At 37.2% G+C, this 21,907-nt stretch overlaps 2 protein-coding genes across 3 annotated transcripts in view; one reads left to right on the top strand and one right to left on the bottom strand.

The window, feature by feature from the left end:
* The window catches only part of SLC25A46 (solute carrier family 25 member 46), a 21,715-nt gene extending 7,779 nt beyond the window's left edge, over window positions 1-13,936 (top strand). For both annotated transcript variants that reach the window (XM_047729882.1, XM_047729881.1), the window contains exons 5-8: window positions 339-439; window positions 7,401-7,457; window positions 8,681-8,738; window positions 11,698-13,936. In XM_047729882.1, coding sequence (XP_047585838.1) covers window positions 339-439; window positions 7,401-7,457; window positions 8,681-8,738; window positions 11,698-12,276 — 795 coding nt within the window. In that variant the 3' untranslated portion in view covers window positions 12,277-13,936. The remainder of the gene's footprint in view (window positions 1-338; window positions 440-7,400; window positions 7,458-8,680; window positions 8,739-11,697) is intronic.
* Window positions 13,937-17,644: 3,708 nt separating this feature from the next.
* On the bottom strand, window positions 17,645-18,547 carry LOC125100064 (ferritin heavy chain). The gene has a single exon (XM_047729883.1). It carries the CDS (start codon window positions 18,342-18,344, stop codon window positions 17,793-17,795), a length of 552 nt encoding a protein of 183 aa, XP_047585839.1. The 5' UTR covers window positions 18,345-18,547; the 3' UTR covers window positions 17,645-17,792.
* Between the last annotated feature and the right edge of the window lie 3,360 nt (window positions 18,548-21,907).

Below are 21,907 nucleotides of genomic sequence, written 5' to 3' on the forward strand. Positions count from 1 at the left end.
GCTTGCTCTAAAACTAATGTAACCTGGTAATGACATCTTTTGGTGTCACTGAATAATTAATATATTCACATCATTTTCAAAATTAATTAAATATTAGTATGTTTAATTAGTATTAGAGATGTAGTTAATTGGAATATCCACATTGCCTAAACGTTGGCCACTCAACAAATAATAAAATGATAGGAATTAATGTAGTTGTAGTTATCTACTAAAATGTCTTAAAATAATGCCTTATTGGAAAATATTAGTAAACATTTAATATCAAGTTTTATTAAGACCTTTTTTGTGTTTCTTATTTAGGCATTAATAGAAATAACAATAAATTTTGTTCATTTTAGGGACCGAGGGCCCTTTGGAAAGGAATGGGAAGTACGTTTATTGTCCAGGGAGTCACACTTGGAGCAGAGGGAATAATAAGTGAATTTACACCTTTACCAAGGTACCTTTTTGGCATCTTTTCAATATTAGCTTCGTATTAAATTTTTTAAAAAATGATAGTTTCTAAAAATACATTGAGTTTGAAAAGTTTCCTGAAGTAGCTAAGAGATGAAATAGAGACCAAAGTTAGATATATCTTATTGAATTAGTATGTGATAAAGAAAATGCTTCCTGGTCTAGTATCTATTGAGATAGGTCTCTCAGCTCTTACTGACGACTGTTTCAACAACTGTCGAGTAAGGAACAAACATGAGTATGTGAGCAGTTCTTACTGTTTAAGTAGCCACTTGGGTGAAGGAGACACATGTAAGCAAATTAAAGTTGTACATCAAGATTAGTGCTATAATTAAACAAACCCCATTCAGTGCCCAGGGGATACTTCACATGAAGTTATTGGCAAAGGTTTGAAGAAAGAACTGAAATCTGAGCTATATCTTCAATTATGAGTAGGAATTTGACTTGGCAGAGAAGGAGAGCATTCCAAATAGAAGTGACAGTATGCCCAATTTTATGGAAATTGGAAGGTCTGTGTAATAAAAGTCTTGTGCTTGGAATACTGGACATTTATGGAGTGGAATAATAGGAAAAGCGGCTAAGATGCTAGTGTGAAGCATGGTCATGCCTTTATAAGGGACTTTGGCTTCATTCTCTATGTAATTGGGAATCTAAGGTGTTTGTTTCAATATATGGGTTCTTTGATCAAGGATTTACTCAAGTGGCAGTATAAAATAAAAAAAGTAGACTGGTGTAGCTAGTGACTTGTGGAGAACTGTTAGAGTAATCTAGGCTAGACTGAGAGGGATCTGAAGTATGGAACAAAAAGGGATAGGCATTTCTGAAGTCTAATAGATAATTGGTGATAGATTGGGAATCAGGGGATGGGAGAAAATTTCCATCAGTGATAGACTTCTAGATTGGAGAATATAAAAAGAAGAATAAGTTGGAGTAGGAAAGAAGATGAGGAATTTATCTTTCAATAGATGAATTTTGAGATTCCTGCAGGGCAGCTAGGAAGACATTTCTAATATGTGGTTGGCACCATAGATTGGGGTCTTAGAAAAAATTTGAAGCTGGAGGCATAACTTTAGATGTTATGGCATAAAAGTAGCAGTTGAAGCATTAGGATTGGTGAATTTCCCTGAGGACAAAGTGTACGCTAAATGACAGAAAGTGGACCAAGGACAGTATCCTTGGTGATGTGTGCAAGCATATGTGTATGTCATGTGTGTATGTGAAGGTGTGTGTGGTAGGAGAGGTAATTGAAGGCAGTTCTAAGAGATACTCACAAAAACCATTGAACATAGTAGTAACCTAGGATAATAGTGTCTTAGAAGCCAAGAGGAGAGAATTAGAATGTAGAATTGTAGATACATTTGGAAGGAGAGGGAAGAGAAATTAGGAAAACTTGCTTCTGGGTCTGTTTACTCTCTGAAATAGAATATTGGGGTCAGAGCAAAAAAGCATGAGAAGAATGATACACATTTGAGACAGTAAATGCATAACAGGAAGGAAACCTTACAAGGAGTATATATGAAAGGAACATTAGTAGGTGATAGTGGAAATCATAAATTTGTTTAGGTACTGTTTGGCAGGACTCTAACTTTGTGTATCAGTGCTGTATGCCAGAGATAGCATCAAAAACTTTGAGTGTTTTGTTAATCCAGAGTTAGTCCCTGGCAGAGTGAATTTTTTGGATTGACTAGGAAGTGAGGTAGTCGAAGGTACAGCCACTAGTGTCTCAATCTTAGGATTCAGACTTTGCAGGGAATGAAATGAAAGCAGGAAAGACTGAAATCAGGCTTTTTGCCAATGTAATTGCTTTCAGAGGACTTCATAGAGTTCTTTAACACAGACTTATGAAATGTTAAAATCAAAGCAAAACATTTGGCCTATTAAAAGTTTCCCCTCTCATACTTAAGAAATCTGAATTTCTGTCCTTAACTAACTTTATCCACTCTACTGCTTTTTATATCATAGTATAAGATCATAAGTTAGTACTTGTCAACAAGTGTTCTTAAAATTCTCTCACAAACAAAATTTTATAAAGATCAAATAAAATTCAGGGATTTCTATATATTGAAGTGTAAAGAATTTTGTATATTTGTAGTCAGAATACTATTGGTCCTGGCTGTACCACTTCTGACTTCTGGGACTTCAGACAGGTAATGCTACTTCTTTAACACAGAGATGAAATAGTAACTTTAACTTAAGGTTTAAGGGAAGGAAAAAGAGGAATGGGAATAGGATGGTGCAGAATTTCATTAAATTTTGTTATCTAACTTTCTTACTCTATAGACCTTATAGACATGTCGGTTATATAGGTATGTATTTTCTCTTGGGTCTTATTTTGGGTCTTATTAAGAAGACACAAAAGGCCATCTTTGTTGTATTCTACTGGGATAATTTTTCAGATAAATCCCACTCATTAATTCATTTCCTGAGTACCTACTATATGCTAAGTCCTTTGCTGAAAATCAGGCATACAGTGAGGAGAGGAAACAAAAGGTACCTGTGACCATGAAGCTTACAATCCAGTATAGGGACATCCATTAAGTAAAATAATCCCATTAATGAATAAATAATTACAAATTGAGATGTGTTCCCAGAAGGAAAAGAAAAGATTCTGTGAGATTAGTAAAGCGTTAGGAACAGTGCCTCTAATAAAATAATGCTTAACCTGACATCTGAGTGCTGATTAGGAGGCTCAGAACAGTTTGTGTGAAGACAGCATTGCACGGGGAACATGGAGCATTCTGGTAACTTGAGAGAAGGCTCATATGGCTAAAGCTCAGAGAGCAAGAGGGAGAGCTGTGTGACAGAATGCTGAAGATAACAGGTGAGAGCCAGATTGATGCAGGGCCTTGTAGGCCACTTCAAGGATATTGAAGAGTTTTAAGGAGAGGTCAGTGACATGATCAGATTCATGTTTTTAAAGGGTCATTTTAAATGGAGGTGAGAAGATTTCGGGAGGACCAAAGTAGATAAGAGGACACATGTTCATATTCTGCAACAGTCACCTGGGTGACAAGTAATGGTAGCCAAGATCAGGGTGGCATCTCTTGAGAATGGATCTAAGTGGATTCTTTTGAAATGTGTTTAGGTAAAACAGATGGTATGTAGTGATGGACTAGGGATAGTAGGTGTAGAGGAAGAGCTGTCCTGGATGACTTCTAGGATTTTGGCTTATGTAACTAGATGTCAAATAAAGCCATTCTTCTGAAGTACAGTATAAACTTTAATTCTGTTTTTAGGCAGGGAGAAAGCAAAGTTACAGCAGACAGGGTAGAAAAGCAGTAACCCAAAGTGATTCACAGAAGTTACCACCCGAGGAGAATGAGCTTGGGGGGTCTCCTACACTGAGGTTCCCTAATTGCACAGCGACCACTAGGTAGAACAGGTGAGACAGTATGGATTCACAAATATTTAGATTTTCATTTTCATTTTGATCACATCTGAAAGAAAAAGAGCAAGTCTGTAGTGCCCATGAAGTCACCAAGCTTAGAGCTTTATGGTATTACTACTTTAAAAGAAAAAGTATGTAACCCAAGATAATCATCTGTGATCTCTTTATCTAGTGCCCAGACCCCATTCCAATTTTTCCCCATATCTTCTCCCAAGTGGGGTAAGGGAGACTACATGTACCCTTTACTTTCATAAGTCATTTCTCATTTACATAAGAAACACCTGTAACCAAGGCTCCTTGTGTATTTCAGTCTCACAAAAACCATTTGGTTGACCTCCAACTTCATTTGACGCATCTCACATTTTGTATTGTACCAGTATAAACATCTTACAGTTTCTCCTCATGTTGTCTGTGTCTCCTAACCACTCTTCTGAATTCACTGACTCTGAACATATTCTATTTTAAACACAATGAAATCTTTCTCCAATTCAGTAGATTTCTTTTTGATTAGTAGTTACTGAGCAGGGACCACTAAGAGAGTCCAAGAATAGGGAAGAAAGATCATTAGCTTGATTTTGGACAAGTTCATTTTTAGATGCTTTGCCACACCCAGGTAGAGTTATCAGGAGACAGATGATATACACGGTTGACAAGCAGAGAAATCTAAAGTGAAGCTAATGGATTTGGGAGGTTTTTAAAGCATCATCTTGGATAACATCACATTAGGAAGAAGCATAACATATAAAGTAAAAAGGGGGCCTGACCCTTTAGGAACTCTAGAATAGGTGGCTGGCTTAAGAAAATCCTAGTGCAAAGGAGTCAAAAGTAGAGACTAGAGGGGAGGAGGAAAACCAGAACAGTATGTGATAGTGGAATACAGGGACAGAAAATGCTTCAAGAAGAAGGGAGGAAGCCTAGGGCCTGCTCTCTGTTGAAGGGGAAATAAAGTGCTCATCACCAGTGCCTTCCTTAACACCCAGCACCTATTGAACCCATCCCCCTGCCCACCTTCCCTCCAGTAACCCTCAGACTTAAAAATGTCCATTGGATGTAGACATAGAGGTCATGGGGACCTTGGCAAGAGCTGTTTTTTAGAGTAATGGGTAAAAGCCAATTTGGCGTGGGTTCAGAGGTGAATGGGGTGTCAGGACATGGAAAAATAGCAAGCTCGGAAAGTTGGCTGTGCAGAGGAAAGAGGAAGAGAAGTAGCTGGAAGATGGGTTTGGTTGAGGGAAGGGTTTTTTTTTGTTTGTTTGTTTGTTTTTTTTAGGAGGGCAGTTATCTGTACATGTGAAAATGAGAGAGAATGATAAGTAAAGACTTTAAAAATAGAGTTATTTAAAAATTCTGTTGCTTTTTTGCATTGATTATGCATGGAAGCATGTATATCAATCTGTCAAATAGAGAACTATTTTAAGAAAAAGCAAATCATTTCTCTTTAATTTATTGCTCTTTTTCAAGGGCAGGCTGTGCTTGTGAAAATAGTGAGTTAAATATGTTTACCTATAATGAGATATAAATAATGAATGATTGATAATGAAATATAAAGAGGTTTGATCACAAGTAGATTTTTCATATTATTCTCTTTCCTAAAGTGTTTCAGCGTGCTAATTGAAATTTCTAGAGCTGTGGCAATAGGTTTTACCCACAGATAGAGATACAAGGAGGAGAGTCTCATATTTTTTATACTTGATTCTGAATTTCATTTTTCCCACTTTTAATAATCTTATTGGTGTTAAGAATTGTCAGTAGTAATTAGTATTGTATTCAAAGACAGAGTAGCCCTGTCCTTACAGAGATACTGATCACAGACCCGTCTGTCTCTAATGTTAATGATGGTTTCGTCCTTAAAATCACTGTTATTAAGCCCTGTGGTAGTACTCTCTGGGGCCATGGTAAGAGTAACAGCAGTACCCAGGCGATTTGTAAACCATGTAGCATATACTGTTTTAGAATCATGAAGTCACTGTCAAAAAGATGGGAAGCCTGATCTTTTTTATATTTTTTCATCCAAATCATTGGTGGTCATTTCAGCTATATTTTTCTGTGGTTGTTAAGGCCTGAAATACTAGTCTTAGTATTAATTTAATAAAAATGCGACCCAGAAGGCTCTCTAAGGTCTTACTGATCAGAATTGGTTGGTCTATTGTCCAAGTTTCTCTGCAGATCTTCCATTCTTTTAGAAATTCTGCATATCACCCATGTTATAATTGTACTGAATTTGTTTTTAGAGGATTTATTAATGATGATTTTCTACACCTTTTTTAATACAAAATAAATTTATTCCCTGTCTCCTTAGGTTTGTCATATTCAGTCATTTCAAATAGAAGATGTTTCCTCAGCTCTCTGCTGGGGCCGTGGTGCCATGGGTGCTGGTTTTGTCAAGCGCACTGGTTGCAGTTCTCTTTATTTCACACTTTATTTCATTTTACACTTCCCTCTCTCTGCTGTTCAGCCTCTCTCCCTTCTCCATCTTCTCCTACCCCTTCTACTCTCTCTCTGCTTTCTCAGTTTATTCTGTTTCCTCCTTGACTTTTCCTTTTGCTCTCTCTCCATTCTCCTTTTTGACTTTTCTCATGGTACAACTTTCTCCTCTTTTAATTTTGCAGCTTGCCTCTCTTCTTTATCTTCTCTTTTTTCTGATTTCCGAGGGTGACCTAAACAGCAGGAAGCACACAGCACGAGACCTTGATCTCAGACCTGGCGCTTTGCCTGTCACCTGAATGTGTCCCTGTGGGTCTTCTGACCTTCCTTTGTCTCATAAGTAAAACAAACTGGACCACACCTGCTCTGCTTACCTCACAGGATGTCTTCCTATATCAGATGGGATGAGAGGAAGTACAGGCAGAGTGTACAGACTTCCAAGTCCTAGAAATCAGGGTTTTGGACCCAGTTCCGTCACTAACTAGTTGTATGGCTTTGGGTAGGTTATGAACCTTCTCTCAGCCTATTTCCTCATCTATGAAATTAGGATAACAAAGTCATTGTGAGAGTTAGAAATAACTCCTGCAAAGCACTTTGCACCATGCCTGGCCTTGTAGGTGCTCAGAAAGATATGAGAATATAATAAAAGTCACACAATTAATATCATAAAAAAGAAAGGCACTTGGAAAATTTGGTGCTACACAAATGCCACGTTCATTCTGCATTACAGTTACTTAATTGTGTTTTTAAATTCTCATCCTTTTTCATCCGTTATCCTATTCCTTGTCTCCCTTTCCCCATCTCAACTCTCTTTCTTCCTCAGCCTGTCATCTTTATATCTCCTCCTGGAAGTTTTCATGTTCCTCCTTTAAGTATTAAGTTTTTTATAATTAGTGGTAGTTTTTCCTCTTCTGTCAACCCCTTCTTTCAGCACATAGAAAAGTACTTAGTACATTTTTTTCTTTTTAAACCACCATAATTGAAGTGTGTCCCAGAAAAGAACATGTTCACCATTAGAATATATTTCTCCTACAGATTTTTTTTCTTAATTACAATCAATTACCTTTTTGAAAGTCAGACTAATTCAAGATGTTGTAAATAACATGCCTTCTGTTTTATTGAAATTTATTTTTAGGGAGATTTCACATAAATGGAATCCTAAACAAATAGGAGAACACCTTCTACTAAAATCGTAAGTATCAAAAGTGGCACTTATATTGAAAATTTGCTTTAATTTTTATAGTATTAGGGCTGAAAAACATCTTAATACAGCAAAGAAAATTAGAGCAATAAAATATTTATGGGACTAGTACTTCAAAAGACAGTTAACATAGAGTTGAGGAATAAAATCCTGAAATATATATTATCTTTAAAATAGATCTTTCTAAATTTGAAAGGCTGAAATCACAACCTAATTTTTCTCTGTGTTCTTAGGAAGTTAGCAGAGGTCTTCAACTTGTTTAAACCAATTTGCCGGAAAAATTATTATTTTATTATTAAGCAGAAACAAAAACTTATTTGTATAGTAATGAGCAGACTCAAACCTTAATGTCATTAAAACGGAGTCCTAAAGACACTTCATGATTTTACAACACTGACCACTTTTGTAGATTAGAATTTTACTCTTCACTTTTTAATTTTTTTTGAAGATTGTGAATTGGAAATCCCCCAGCTTGCTGGCTCCCTCTGTGGGACATTCCAGCACATTATTACTTAGTGATGTTCCATTCACCTTGAAAACTACTTCTTGCCAGGACCTGGCCCATAGGGTTAGGTAAGTCCCACCTTGATGTTATTTTAAATAACTCTATTTTGCAGGCTTGCAAAGTTGTAATATTACTATGTCTAAGTAGTGATGATAGGAAACAACTTTGCAAAGCTGTACAATATTGTTTTTTAATATAAGGGGACTTCACTCATCATTGAAGACTGGCTTAGCTCTGCTGGGTGGGAAATCTGGGAATGGAAAATGATAATCAATAGGATAATAGTAGAACAGTATACTTGTTCAAATGTCACTAAAAAGGCAAACAGTGGAATGGATCCCTCATCCTAACTTTTAATATCAGATTTATAGGCTATGTTAGCTATATGCAGGTATACAACAAGGTTACATTAGCTGTATGCAGGTTAGACAGTGAATCATAACCAAGCCTACATTTTACTGGTTTAAAATAAAATCCATTTTCTTTGCAGCCTTTCCCTGTGTTTACTTAAATTTTATCACTAACTGTTCAATAAGGCATCTTACAATTCAGGTCTCCAAAGTATCTTTATGTTAGATATTAATAGTTGAAAACCTTAAATATATTCAGGCTTGAATATAAATTACACTGATATATATAAGTAGATATTCAAAATTTAGCATAAGCATGTTGTTTCAGTATACTGATAAATTTGTTTTAATTTCTACAGCCTAACTTACATGGTGGCAATGCCTTTTTATTCAGCAAGTCTAATTGAAACAGTACAGGTGAGCTACTTTTTATTGTCATTTTTTAGATAAAAATTTTTTTGAATATTCAGTATATTGTTTATATCAGATTCTGATTGTATACCAGAAGAGTTTAAGACACTATCCTTTTAAAATTTTAATCTCTCAAATACCACCCATATCCCAGAGATTGTGTCCTAGGTACATTGCTGGTTGTGTATCTTTCCTTTGCAAAATTACATCACACTTCTAGTTTTAATTCTTTTTATCCATCCCATAGCCAGCTGTATTCTTCATTCAGGTATCTCAGAACCCAGCCAAGAGCTTATTCGGAATACAAAGAATCTGTTTGGTTTTTTCAACTTTTTAAAATCTTTACGAACAACTCAGATGTTTATGGCTTGTCGCCAGACCATAAATTACTAATTACCTGAGGATAAAACATGCTGGATAATCACCCCAATAGTGAGCAGGTAGTCCCATAGATAGTCTACAAACAGCATTCTTTTTAAATATGCCTTTTAAGGACCATTTGGTACCATGGTGTGTTAAATTCTACAAAGCTAAAGCAATCTCCTGTCAGCTTTTTAGTGTTTTACCATTTCTAACCACATGGTGGCCCTTCAAGTACAGTGTATTAATGTACTTCTTACCATACCATTCCTACAGTTAAAACTATAACCTGAAGATAGTATTAATTTCACATATACTCAAAATCCAATTAATTGTATACCACTTATCTCCTGCCTCCAACACCAGATCTTGTTGCTTATTTCTTGTCTTCAGTATGTATGTGTTTCCTTTGTAAGAACCTCACAGGATTAGCCTTTGCTTTTATAATTATTCTTTTCCATTTATTTGCTTTTCTGGCCTTATTATTGATTGATTATTTATTTATTTATTTATAATTAACTTAAGTATAGTTAATGTTTTGCTATGCAAATATACTTTCCTCTACCCTTGCTTTTGGCATTGTATCAAATGATACGATGTTTGTGTAAGGCTGAGGTTTACAGAGCTATCACTCAATGAGATATCCACATTTGACAGATAAGGGGGTAAAATAGCCGGAGGGTAGTTATTTAAAGAAAAAATAAGTGGTGTGATATATTGGGGAGAACAGGTCTTAGCTTTAGACAGACCCTTACCAAAATCACATTTCTTTACTTAAGTTTGATCTGTGTGTAAACAAATGTTTTAACCTTTCTAGATCTTAATTTTCTCATCCATAAGATGGGAATAGCATTTTAATAACAGTTATAAAAATTAGATGAGTTATTTATATAAAGTGCCCAGCTCACTGTCAGTTGGTTTTTTTTTTTTACCCAATATCCAGCCACTGTTTTTTCTTGCTCCAGATTCCAACTGCTGTCTCCTTTTGACTCCTTTTGTGTATTTTCTAGAAGTCTGTCTGTTGCTTCTTAACAGTTTTTCTCTTTTGAGCACGTTCTTTTGATAACCTCTTTCCCATCTTTTCCACGGTCCTCCAAAGTTTTATCCTTGGCTTGCTCTGCTTTTATCCTATAGCCACCATCCTGAAGAACTCATTTACTCTTATGAATCGTTTAAACTCTAATATCTATGTGAATTAAATCATCTTCCCCTCATACTCAACTCATAAAACAGTCTCTTCTTAGTACCCTGAAAATTAGCTTCCTTTTGAGCTTCTTCTCCTGTTCCACTCGTGGTACTATTGATATCTGCCCCCAGAGACTCAAAACGTTAGTTCTAATTTTTAAGAAAGTCTTGGTTTTTATGTTTCTTTCATCCTTCATAACCAGTTAGTCATATGCCTGCTTAGTTGTAACTCCACCACGTATCTGAGATTTGTCTGTTTGTCCCCATGACAGGCAGCCATTCTCATCCTTTCTTTAGCACACAATCAGCTTACTACGTTAGCTTCTTTCTTCCTACTTCATTCATGTTTCAGTGGGTTTTTTCCCTCTTCTGGGAGCTCGGATTTCTGAGAACACTTTTTCTCCTGAAAAATACACATTTATTTACAAATCTCCAACAACTCCCAAAGCTCTTAAAAATGAGCTTCCTGCTGATTTGTTGTCTTTATTAAAAATCTGTGATCTGGCTCCTACATTTTAAGGTCACTGTGTACACTCATGCCATTGTTCTCAGGTTGCAATGTTTATATCCTTTTCTGACCAAGAATCTGTGACTCTCATTCCCTAATGTCACTGTATAAAGGCAGATACATTGTAGATAATATTGAGGGAGTGCCTCTGGAAGCCAAGCCTGTTTTCATGTAATACTCTCAGCAGCCTTGTGCATAAAAGGTAGGTGGGACTAATCCCATTTTTTTAAAGATTTTATTTATTACTAATCCCATTTTTATAGAATGGTAAACCATTCTTAGGAAAAGTAACTAGCCCAAGGTTACGTAACAGGTAAGTAATGGGTGGAGGCAGGGTATAAGCCGTTTTTAAGAACTCTAAGCACTTTACAACCTCTTTAGGTGTCCAGTAGCTTTTCAAAATGAGTTCTAAGGAGCTTCTTGAAGATAGAGGAACCAGGTTGTCCTTTCCCCATCTCCTCCCCTGTTTCCCTTCCCAGTGAGATTAGCTCCCAGCTTCACAGCTGTCTGTTAGTTAATTTCATTTGAAAAAAGAATCTAGGAGCGCCTGGGTGGCTAGCTCAGTTGGTTAAGCAGCTGCCTTTGGCTCAGGTCTTGATCCTGGAGTCCCAGGGTCAAGTCCCGCATCAGGCTCCATGTTCAGCGGGGAGTCTGCTTTTCCCTCTGAGCCTCCCCCATCTCATCCTGTCTCTCTCTCTTTCTCTTTCTCTCTCTTTCTCTCAAATAAATACTTTAAAAAGGAAAAGAAGAAAAAAGAATCTAATGCTTAGATAACTTTCGAAGTGTGCAAGCCATTGATATTTTCCCCCTGTAATCATAAATTGGGATTTAAAAGGGACCTAATAAGAGCCCTTTCTTCTGGCACAGTAAGCAACTGTTCACTTTTAATTCATTTCATCATTTTTATTTCAGAGTGAGATCATTCGCGATAACACTGGAATTTTGGAATGTGTAAAAGAAGGAATTGGAAGAGTGATTGGCCTCGGAGTGCCTCATAGCAAACGACTGCTCCCACTCCTTTCTTTGATCTTCCCTACGGTGCTGCATGGAGTTCTTCATTACATCATCAGCTCAATCATTCAGAAGTTTGTCCTCCTAATTCTAAAGAGAAAGACTTATAGTAGCCATCTAGCTGAGAGCACTAGTCCAGTGCAGAGTATGTTGGATGCTTATTTTCCAGAACTTATTGCTAACTTTGCTGCCAGTCTTTGCTCTGATGTTATACTTTACCCATTGGAAACAGTCTTGCACCGCCTTCACATTCAAGGAACACGCACAATCATTGACAATACAGACCTTGGCTATGAAGTGCTTCCAATTAACACACAGTACGAGGGAATGAGAGACTGTATCAATACCATAAGGCAGGAGGAAGGAGTGCTTGGTTTTTATAAGGGGTTTGGTGCCGTTATAATACAGTACACGCTGCATGCAGCTGTTCTACAGATTACCAAAATTATTTACTCCACCCTTCTTCAAAATAGTGCTTGAGGTTTAAGTTCCTGGTTAGTCTAAAAGATATAATCTGGATACTTTGTTATGAAATTATGAGGGATAAAAGTGAAGTACTGGGGGGGGAAATGGATTCAAAAGTGAAACTGGTAGGGAAAGCCCATGCTGATATATGGACTCTTGATTTTTTAAAAGGCATAGGTACATATTTTGGATGAAAAGTATTCCAAATTTGAAAACTCAGTGAAAGTAACACTCATGCATTGAATTCTAGCCAGGGTAGCACTCATGCTAAACTAAAATGATCCTGGGCAGAAGGAGAAATTTGTTAGCAAACATAAAACAAGATTTCACAGAGCTGAATTTATTCCATCTGACTTAAGAATTTATTAGAAGTTTATTTCACCTTCTAGATTGATACTGCTATGTCATCCTTAATAGAGTATATAGTACCAATATAGTTTACCTTTAAGTAAATAAACTATGTCATCAGTGATAAAGATGGGAAGGACTGGATTTGCCCACGTGTAAGCAGGACTTGAAGAGTTTTAAATTGCATTGTCCCTGTGTAACTTCGTAATGGCTATATATTTATTATATAAAGCCATTTATGTACATACACGGAACTTGGAATTTCCTTCATCTCTACAAATTTTCCACTCTGAGATCAGCTTACTTCATAAAATGAAGTCATGTACTTTCTGCTTAAATGGCAGAACAAAACATTAAAGGACAAGGTACCCAAAAGATTTAAGGCAAACAGTATATTTGTCCATATTCAAACCCAGCATTTCAATGCCAGCAACTGAAAATTCGTCATATGTTTATAAAGTTTGACTTGCTTACCTAGATATGTGAATCATCAGGGCCATTTTTAGAGCCACTCCTAAGAGCAAGAGAGTAAAAAATAATCATGACAACTATTAATGTTTCCATATTTACAAATTGTGTCCTGAAAGGAATGTCGCTTGCCTTATATTTCTGAATGACTTGTCTTAGAGGAGACACAATTAAAATTCATGTGAAAGTGTGTGCCTCTTGCCTTCCACATAGTCATCATTAAATAATGGCTTCAGTTTTTATTAATAGTTTCATTCTCAAACTAGATATACATAAAGGGGAAAGCAAGTTTATTTCTTATCACCTTTTGTTTAAACTTGTTTGAATGAATAATGAAGAAAAAATAAAAATATTAAAGGGTTCGTCCTGCTTTTTGTGGATGAGGAAAAGAAGTAAATCTCAAAAATAATAAGCAAAAACATGGTTGTCGGTATGTTAAAAAAAAAAAAAAATTCTGCCTGTTCCTAAATTGAAGTTGGTGGGTGAGGTTCTTTGTATAATAAAATAATAAGCATTTGACCAATACATCATTAAACATTTTAGAGTTTCATTTCCTCACAGGAGTGATCGCAGTTTTACTACAAACCATTTAGCACATAAGTGCAATGATTTTGCACCAATATTGGCCAACCTAAAACTGAGATTTACTTGCTAAATGTCAGCGTAACAATTAATTTTTGTGATTAATAGTTTTAGAACCAAAAGATGTTATCCACAAAGTGTCAAACCATATGTAAGTAGCAACTCTGTCTATGATCTTGTGTGGTATGTGTGTGGTTTTTTAAAAATCACTAAAATACATATGTTTTCCATTTTTAAATTCCACCAAGAGGGGAAAATAAAATTAAATGCCACTGGTCACATGTTGTATTTTCTGGTTAATCTTTTAGATCATGGTTTGCTTTGCCCTACCTATGACACTTAAATTGTTTTCAGTGCTTTTGAACTGCTAAGTAAATTTTTAGATGTTTATAATCTGTTCAACTTCTAATCATTTTTATTATAATCAAAGATTGTTCAAATAAGAGTAAACTTCAGAAAATTTCAAGTTTCAGAAAATTTCTAGAAAACAATCTGAATGGAATCAAATATTTACTAATGAGAGTCCATGAGATCATCATGTAGTTAAAAATTAGTTATTTCAAGATTTTTGACAAAAATTAGTGTAAAGATTCAGTTACATAAGTCTGTCTCATTATAGAGTCCTTACAAGATAGATAGTCAACCACATACAAGTAAGGTTGGTCTTTTGTCTCTTTGGAGGCAGAATACAAATTAATATTCAAGTTGGGATGTGGCAAGTAAAATACTAATCATTCTTTAGTGCCATTCTAAATTAGTTGAACTATAAAAATCCTTAAAATTCAAGGACTTAGATGCTGGCCAAATATATTTAAATGAATTTTAAAAGGAATAAGTGTAGTGCATATTAGGCACACTCTCCCTTTAAAAATTGCTCTAGTTCCTTACCATATATGTGCCAAAGTCAAATATCCATTGGCTACATTTTTTAAAATGATAATAGCTCAGAATACTTTTAATTCATTATGATTAATGATATCATGAATAAGATTCTATTAAAATGTTCCACAGGCCCAATGGTCCTCTTACATAAGCCAGATTTTGGCCATGGAGCTGAAGTGTGATTTGCTTGCTTTACATTGTAGGGTTTCTTTCATCTGAGTCAAATAGTATGAAAGTGATTGAGTTAAAAACTGAAAAACCTGATAAATACTAACTTAGTATGTTAAGTGAATTTATGAATTGATTTAGCACATTTGCATATAAATTTCCCTTGAGCTACCCTTCTCTATTTTATGAGCCCTTGAAACATAATCCTTAAGTTTTTAAATTTATTGAAGGCTCCAAACTCCCAGCACTAGATATTACAAATATGAAACAAACTGATTTCAAAATGACCAAGATTTGGGGGATCTGATAACTCAGCCGTTTTCAGAAACAACTGGAGAGTGAAGAGATCTCTCTCACTTTTGCAAACATGCCTGACTACTCACAATTGTCTTTTTAGCACTGGCTTTGTTAACAACTGCACAAAGCATTCACTTTACTGATTGGACACGAATGCTTCAATATTTCTGTGTATTCATATATCTAAAACACACGTTTTGGTATTTGTTTTTTGCAACTGAGATTGTGGAGGATATTCACCCTCAGTTTGATTTCTTCATCTTTTGGGACATGAAAGACTACTCTGCCAGCTCTTTAAAAAAACAGGTTTGGGGGTGCCTGGGTGGCTCAGTGGGTTAAGCCGCTGCCTTCGGCTCAGGTCATGATCCCAGGTCCTGGGTTCGAGCCCCACATCGGGCTTTCTGCTCAGCAGGGAGCCTGCTTCCTCCTCTCTCTCTGCCTGCCTCTCTGCTTACTTGTGATTTCTCTCTGTCAAATAAATAAATAAAAAATCTTTAAAAAAAAAAAACAGGTTTGAATTAATTATTTTCAATAATATATAAGCAAATAAAATCCCCTTGGCAGCAATTCACATTGCATTGGAATTTGAGTGATACTTTGGCATTTCTGCTTTCTCTTCTCTTCTGGATAATTGCACAGTTCTCTCACTCTCTCTAAGCTGGATGTGTAATGTCTTCTTTCTTTTGAAAAGTCATTGAGTATCATTAATGTGATACCAAGTTGTATAGCAGAGTAACAAAAACTTATGATACTATGAGTCTTTTGCAATATTACCTCAGCTAGAAGAGGTATGTGTGTGTGTGTGTTTAAGTTGTTTTTGTCTAGTGTTTCAAATGTTTTCAGCAAATTGTGTAATATGAAAAGTTTCAATAAAATGTTGAAATAAAAACAGTATTTTTCTCTTACTCATGTTAGAGTGCTACTCAGGCCCTTGGTAAAAGAAATGTTATATTTTTGTAGGTAGGAATGAAGATCAGGAAAAATATATGAAGTTAAACTTTTATCCCCACCATTTAAAAATTTTTTTTAATTTTTAATTTTTTAAATTTTTTAATTTTTTAATTTGAAATTTTTTTTTAATTTTGGCTCACAAGTCACCTACTTTCTAAAATAAGGTTTCATGTGCATTATATTTTGTAGAAGTCTTCCACATTCCCATATTTGCTCCTCACAGCAGCCCTCAGGCATTTTCTGAGTAGTTTTGTTTAGGGAAGAAACAGATACAGGGAGGTTGTGACTTGTCCAGTGTTAAGTAACTAGGGGAGTGATGCCAGCAAGATGGCAAGTGGGCAGTTCCAAACTTCTGTCCCTCTATAGAAACTTAGAAAAAAACAACCAGAAAGTCAGAACCAACTTTGTCAGAACTCTACACAACAAGTTTACAGCAACCAAGTGAATGCAGAATCAAGAAAAAGGCAACTTAATGGTAGGGAAACCTTTGTGGGGTTTTACTTGCCTTTGCCCCCACTGCCTTCCTGGCATCTGTGGTACCCCATGTGCCACTGCGGGACATGGTCCTTGACTCTGGAAGGAATAGAGGAGATATTATTTGCAAGTTAGTGTGTTTATGTGCACTAGCTTCTCTGGGGACTACCTGAAAAACTAATGCAAAGTGCTCATTTGTTTTCCCTAACTGGAGCTCTACTCAGGCCAGAAAAATGGTAAGTATTTCTTGAAAACATTGTAAGGGGATCAGAAAAACCTCAGCCACTTAGGGCAAAGAATGATGGTTGGGACATACAAGAGACTGTCTAAGCCAGAGAGAGTTGCTCTGGGGAATCAGGGCATTCAAAAGTCATCATGCATGTTAGGGAATTTAGAAAGCTATGCACATACTTGGGACAGGATGCATGCCCAGAAAAGAGCTGAGATGAACCTCAGCTTTCATTACTGCTGAGCTCTAAGCTCAGTGCAAACAGGAAAGAAGAGTGAGGCAGAGTTGTAAACAGCCTGGCTAAGTGTTAAAGGGATGCTCCAACACAGCCAATCCACAAAGTAAAGCAACTATCTAAAGCCAGAAATCGAACCTAGTCTTACATCTAGTTCAGTGTCCCACCACAATGGGACCCCTCAAAGTCAGGGACAGATGCTCTAATAATATCTGCTCTTCAGGAAAAAACAATAGCTTACGTTTTCAAGCACTTAGTATAATGGCCGATGGTTAATAAATGTGTTATTTCATGAATTCCCTACAGCAATCTCATAAAATAGGTCTAACAGTATCCTCATTTTATAAATGCAGGAACTGTAGCTGGGAGTTTAAGAACATTGTCCAATCAAGGTCACACATAGTAAGAACAAGAGCTAGGATTGGGCCCAGGACTTGCTCAGTCCTTGCCCTCCTTGGCTGGTCACCAGGCTAAGTAAAGTTTGCCTTGCTTTAAATAGTGACATCCAAAAGAAGGACCAAAGGACACCACTGTTCTCATTTAATTGATGAATTGCTTCTCAGCTTAATCTGTCCTGGGTCTAAAATGGAAGAGGTTTTTGGGAGATCCTCACCATCTCCCTCCCTTCTCAGGTTGGAAACCTCTTTTCCCTCTGTCTTTCAGCTACTGTAGCCTCTTTTTTTTTTTTATTTCCACTTTTTAACCCAGTGCTATCCAATAGAACTTTGTGGGTTTTTTTTTGGGGGGGGGGGTACCAAATTACTTTATTTGAAGGAATGGTACAAATGAAAGAAGTTAAGTAGATGTTTTGGTGCAACTTATAGAAAAGGGAAAGGTAACCCCAACATGCATGCATGGCCTCAGGGACCAGGTGGCTCTGGGAAGACAGCCTAAGGCTTAGCTCTCATTATCACTGTTTCCCAAGGTGTGCTTGTCAAAGAGATACTCTGCCATGCCAGATTCGGGGGCCCCCATCTTGCGCAGGTTGGTTACGTGGTCACCCAATTCTTTGATGGATTTCACCTGCTCATTCAGGTAATGAGTCTCAATGAAGTCACACAAATGGGGGTCATTTTTATCAGTGGCCAGTTTGTGCAGTTCCAGTAGTGACTGATTCACACTCTTTTCCAAGTGTAATGCACACTCCATTGCATTCAGCCCATTCTCCCAATCATCACGGTCTGGTTTCTTGATATCCTGAAGGAAGATTCGGCCACCTCGTTGGTTCTGCAGCTTCATCAATTTCTCAGCATGTTCCCTCTCCTCATGAGATTGGTGGAGAAAGTATTTGGCGAAGTTCTTCAAAGCCACATCATCGCGGTCAAAGTAGTAAGACATGGACAGGTAGACGTAAGAGGCGTAGAGCTCCAGGTTGATCTGGCGGTTGATGGCGGCCTCCGAGTCCTGGTGGTAGTTCTGGCGCACCTGCGAAGGGGACGCGGTCGTCATGGCGGCGGCTGAGGAGAGGCGGCGGCGGGCAGCGGCTGCGCGGCGCTGGAGCGGCGACGGGGGGCCTTGGAGCGGTCCGAGGACGCTGTGAGGAGATGGCGGAGGGCTGGCTCTGAGCGGCCGGCCGGGGCGAGGGGACGAGCGCCGGGTTCCGTCCAAGCACTGTTGAAGCAGGAACCCGCGGCGACTCTCGGCGGAGAACTTTGTGGTTTTTTTAATTAACATATAATGTATTACTTGTTTCAGGGCTACAGGTCTGTGATTCATCAGTCTTACATAATTCACAGCACTCACCATAGCACATACCTTCCCCAATGTCCGTCACCCAGCAACCCCACCCCTCCCACCCCCATCCACTCCAGCAACCCTGTTTGTTTCCTGAGATCAAGAGTCTCTTAAGGTTTCTCTCCCTCTCTGGTTTCATCTTGTTTCATTTTTCCCTCCCTTCCCCTTTGATCCTCTGTTTTGTTTCTCATATTCTTCAAATCAGTGAGGATATATGATAATTATCGCTCTCTGATTGAATTATTTTGCTTAGCATAATACCCCCCAGTTCCATCCATGTAGTTGCAAATGGCAACATTTCGATCTTTTTGAAGGCTGCGTAATATTCCATTGTATATATACACCACATCTTCTTTTTCCATTCATATGTTGATGGGCATCTGGCTATTTCCATAGTTTGGCTATTGACATTGCTGCTATAAAAATTGGGGTGCATCTGTCCCTTCCGATCACTACATTTGTATCTTTAGGGTAAATACCCAGTAGTGTGACTGCTGGGTCATACAGTAGCTCTATTTCCAACTTTTTGAGGAACCTCCATGCTGTTTTCCAGAGTGGCTACACCAGTTTTCATTCCCACCAACAGTGTAGGAGGGTTCCCCTTTCTCCACACCCTCGCCACCATCTGTCATTTCCTGACTTGTTCATTTTAGCCATTCTGACTGGTGAGAGGAGGTATCTCATTGTGGTTTTGATTTGTATTTCCCTGATGCTGAGTGATGTTGAGCACTTTTTCATGTGTCTGTTGGCCATTTGAATGTCTTCTTTGCAGAAATGTCTGTTCATATCTTCTGCTCATTTCTTGATTGGATTAGATACTAGCCCGTTATCTGATACATCATTTGCAAATATCTTCTCCCAGTCTGTTGGTTGTCTTTTGATTTTGGTGACTGTTTCCTTTGCTGTGCAATAGCTTTTGATCATGATGAAGTCCCAATAGTTCATTTTTGTCCTTGCTTTCTTTGCCTTTGGTGATGTTTCTAGGAAGAAACTGCTGTGGCTGAGGTTGAAGAGGTTGCTGCCTATGTTCTCCTCAAGGATTTGGATGGGTTCCTGTCTCACATTGAGGTCTTTCAACCATTTTGAGTCTATTTTTGTGTATGGTGTAAGGAAATAGTCTGGTTTCATTCTTCTCCATATGGCTGTCCAATTTTCCCAACACCATTTGTTGAAGAGACTGTCTTTATTCCATTGTACATTCTTTCCTGCTTTGTCAAAGATTAGTAGACACATTGATCTATGTGTCTGTTTTTGTCCCAGTACCATACTGTCTTGATGATTGCAGCTTTGTAATAGAGCTTGAAGTCTTTGGTTTTCTTTTTCAACTTTCTTCTATTTGGGGTCTTTTCTGGTTCCATATACATTTTAGGATTATTTGTTCCATTTCATTGAAAAATGCCTATTTTAATAGGGATTGTATTGAATGCGTAGATTGGTCTAGGTAGCATAGACATTTTCACAATATTTGTTCTTCCAGTCCATGAACATGGAATGTTTTTACATTTCTTTGTGCTTTCCTCAATTTCTTCCATGAGTATTCTATAGTTTTTTGAGTACAGATTCTTTGCCTCTTTGGTTAGATTTATTCCTAGGCATCTTATGGTTTGGGGTACAACTGTAAATGGGATCGACTTAATTTCTCTTCCTTTTGTCTTATTTTTGGTGTATAGAAATGCAACTGATTTCTGTGCATTGATTTTACATCTTGACACTTTACTGAATTCCTGTGTGAGTTCTAGAAGTTTTGGAGTGGAGTGTTTTGGGTTTTCTGCATAAAGTATCACATCATCTGTAAAGAGTGAGACCTTGACTATTTCTTTGCCAATTCTGATGCCTTTTATTTCTTTTTGTTGTCTGACTGCTGAGGCTAGGACTTCTAGCACTATGTTGAATAGCAGTGGTGATAGTGGACATCGCTTCTGTGTTCCTGACCTTAGGGGGAAAGCTCTCAGTTTTCCCCATTGAGAATGATATTTGCTGTGGGTTTTTCATTGGCGGCTTTTATGATATTGAGGTATGTAACCTCTATGCCTACACTGTGAAGAGTTTTGATCAAGAAAGGATGCTGTACTTTGTCAAATTTTTTTTATCTATTGAGTGTATCGTATTGTTCTTGTGTTTTCTTTTATTAATGTATTATATCACATCAATTGAGTTGCAGATGTTGAAGCAAACTTGCAGCCCAGGAATAAATCCCACTTGGTCGTGGTAAATAATCTTTTTAATGTACTTTTGGATCCTATTGCCTAGTATTTTGATGAGAATTTTTGCATCCATATTTATCAGGGATATTGGTCTATAATTCTCTTTTTTGTTGGGGTCCTGGTTTGGGGATCAAGGGATCAAGGTTTTGGGATCAAGGTAATGCTGGCCTCATCAAATGAGTTTGGAAGTTTTCCTTCCTTTCTATCCTTTGGAACAGTTTCAGGAGAATAGGTACTAATTCTTCTTTAAATGTTTGGTAGAATCCTCCTGGGAAGCCGTCTGGCCCTGGGTTCTTGTTTGTTGGGATATTTTTAATGATTGCTTCAATCACCTTACTGGTTATGGGTCTGTTCAGGTTTTCTATTTCTTCCTGGTTCTGCTCTGGTAGTTTATAGGTCTCTAGGTAAAAATGCTTGCATATCTTCCAGATTGTCAAATTTGCTGGCATGTCATTGCTCATAATATGTTCTTATAATTGTTTGTTTTTCTTTGGTGTTGGTTGTGATCTCTCCTGTTTCATTCATGATTTTATTAATTTCGGTCCTTTCTCTTTTCTTATTGATAAGTCTGGCCAGGGATTTATCACTCTTATTAATTCTTTCAAAGAAAAAGCTCCTAGTTTCTTTGATCTATTCTACTGTTCTTTTGGTTTCTCTTTCATTGATTTCTGCTCTGATCTTTATGATTTCTCTTCTCCTGCTGGGTTTAGGCTTTTTTTGCTGTTTTTTCTCCAGCTCCTTTAGGTGTAGGGTTAGGTTGTGTACTTGAGACCTTTCTTGTTTCTTGAGAAAGGCTTGTATCACTATATACTTTCCTCACATCACTCCCTTTGCTGTATCCCAAAGATTTTGAACAGTTGTGTTTCATTTTCATTTGTTTCCATGAACTTTTTCAATTCTTCTTTAATTTCCTGGCTGACCCATTTATTCTTTAGTAGGATGCTTTTAGCCTCCATGTATTTGAGTTCTTTCCAACTTTCTTCTTGCGGTTGAGCTCCAGTTTCAAAGCATTGTGGTCTGAAAATATGCAGGGAATGATCCCAATCTTTTGGTACTGTTTGAGACCTGATTTGT

This window comes from Lutra lutra, chromosome 5, assembly GCF_902655055.1.
Source record: "Lutra lutra chromosome 5, mLutLut1.2, whole genome shotgun sequence".
In the NCBI taxonomy this organism is placed as follows: domain Eukaryota; kingdom Metazoa; phylum Chordata; class Mammalia; order Carnivora; family Mustelidae; genus Lutra; species Lutra lutra.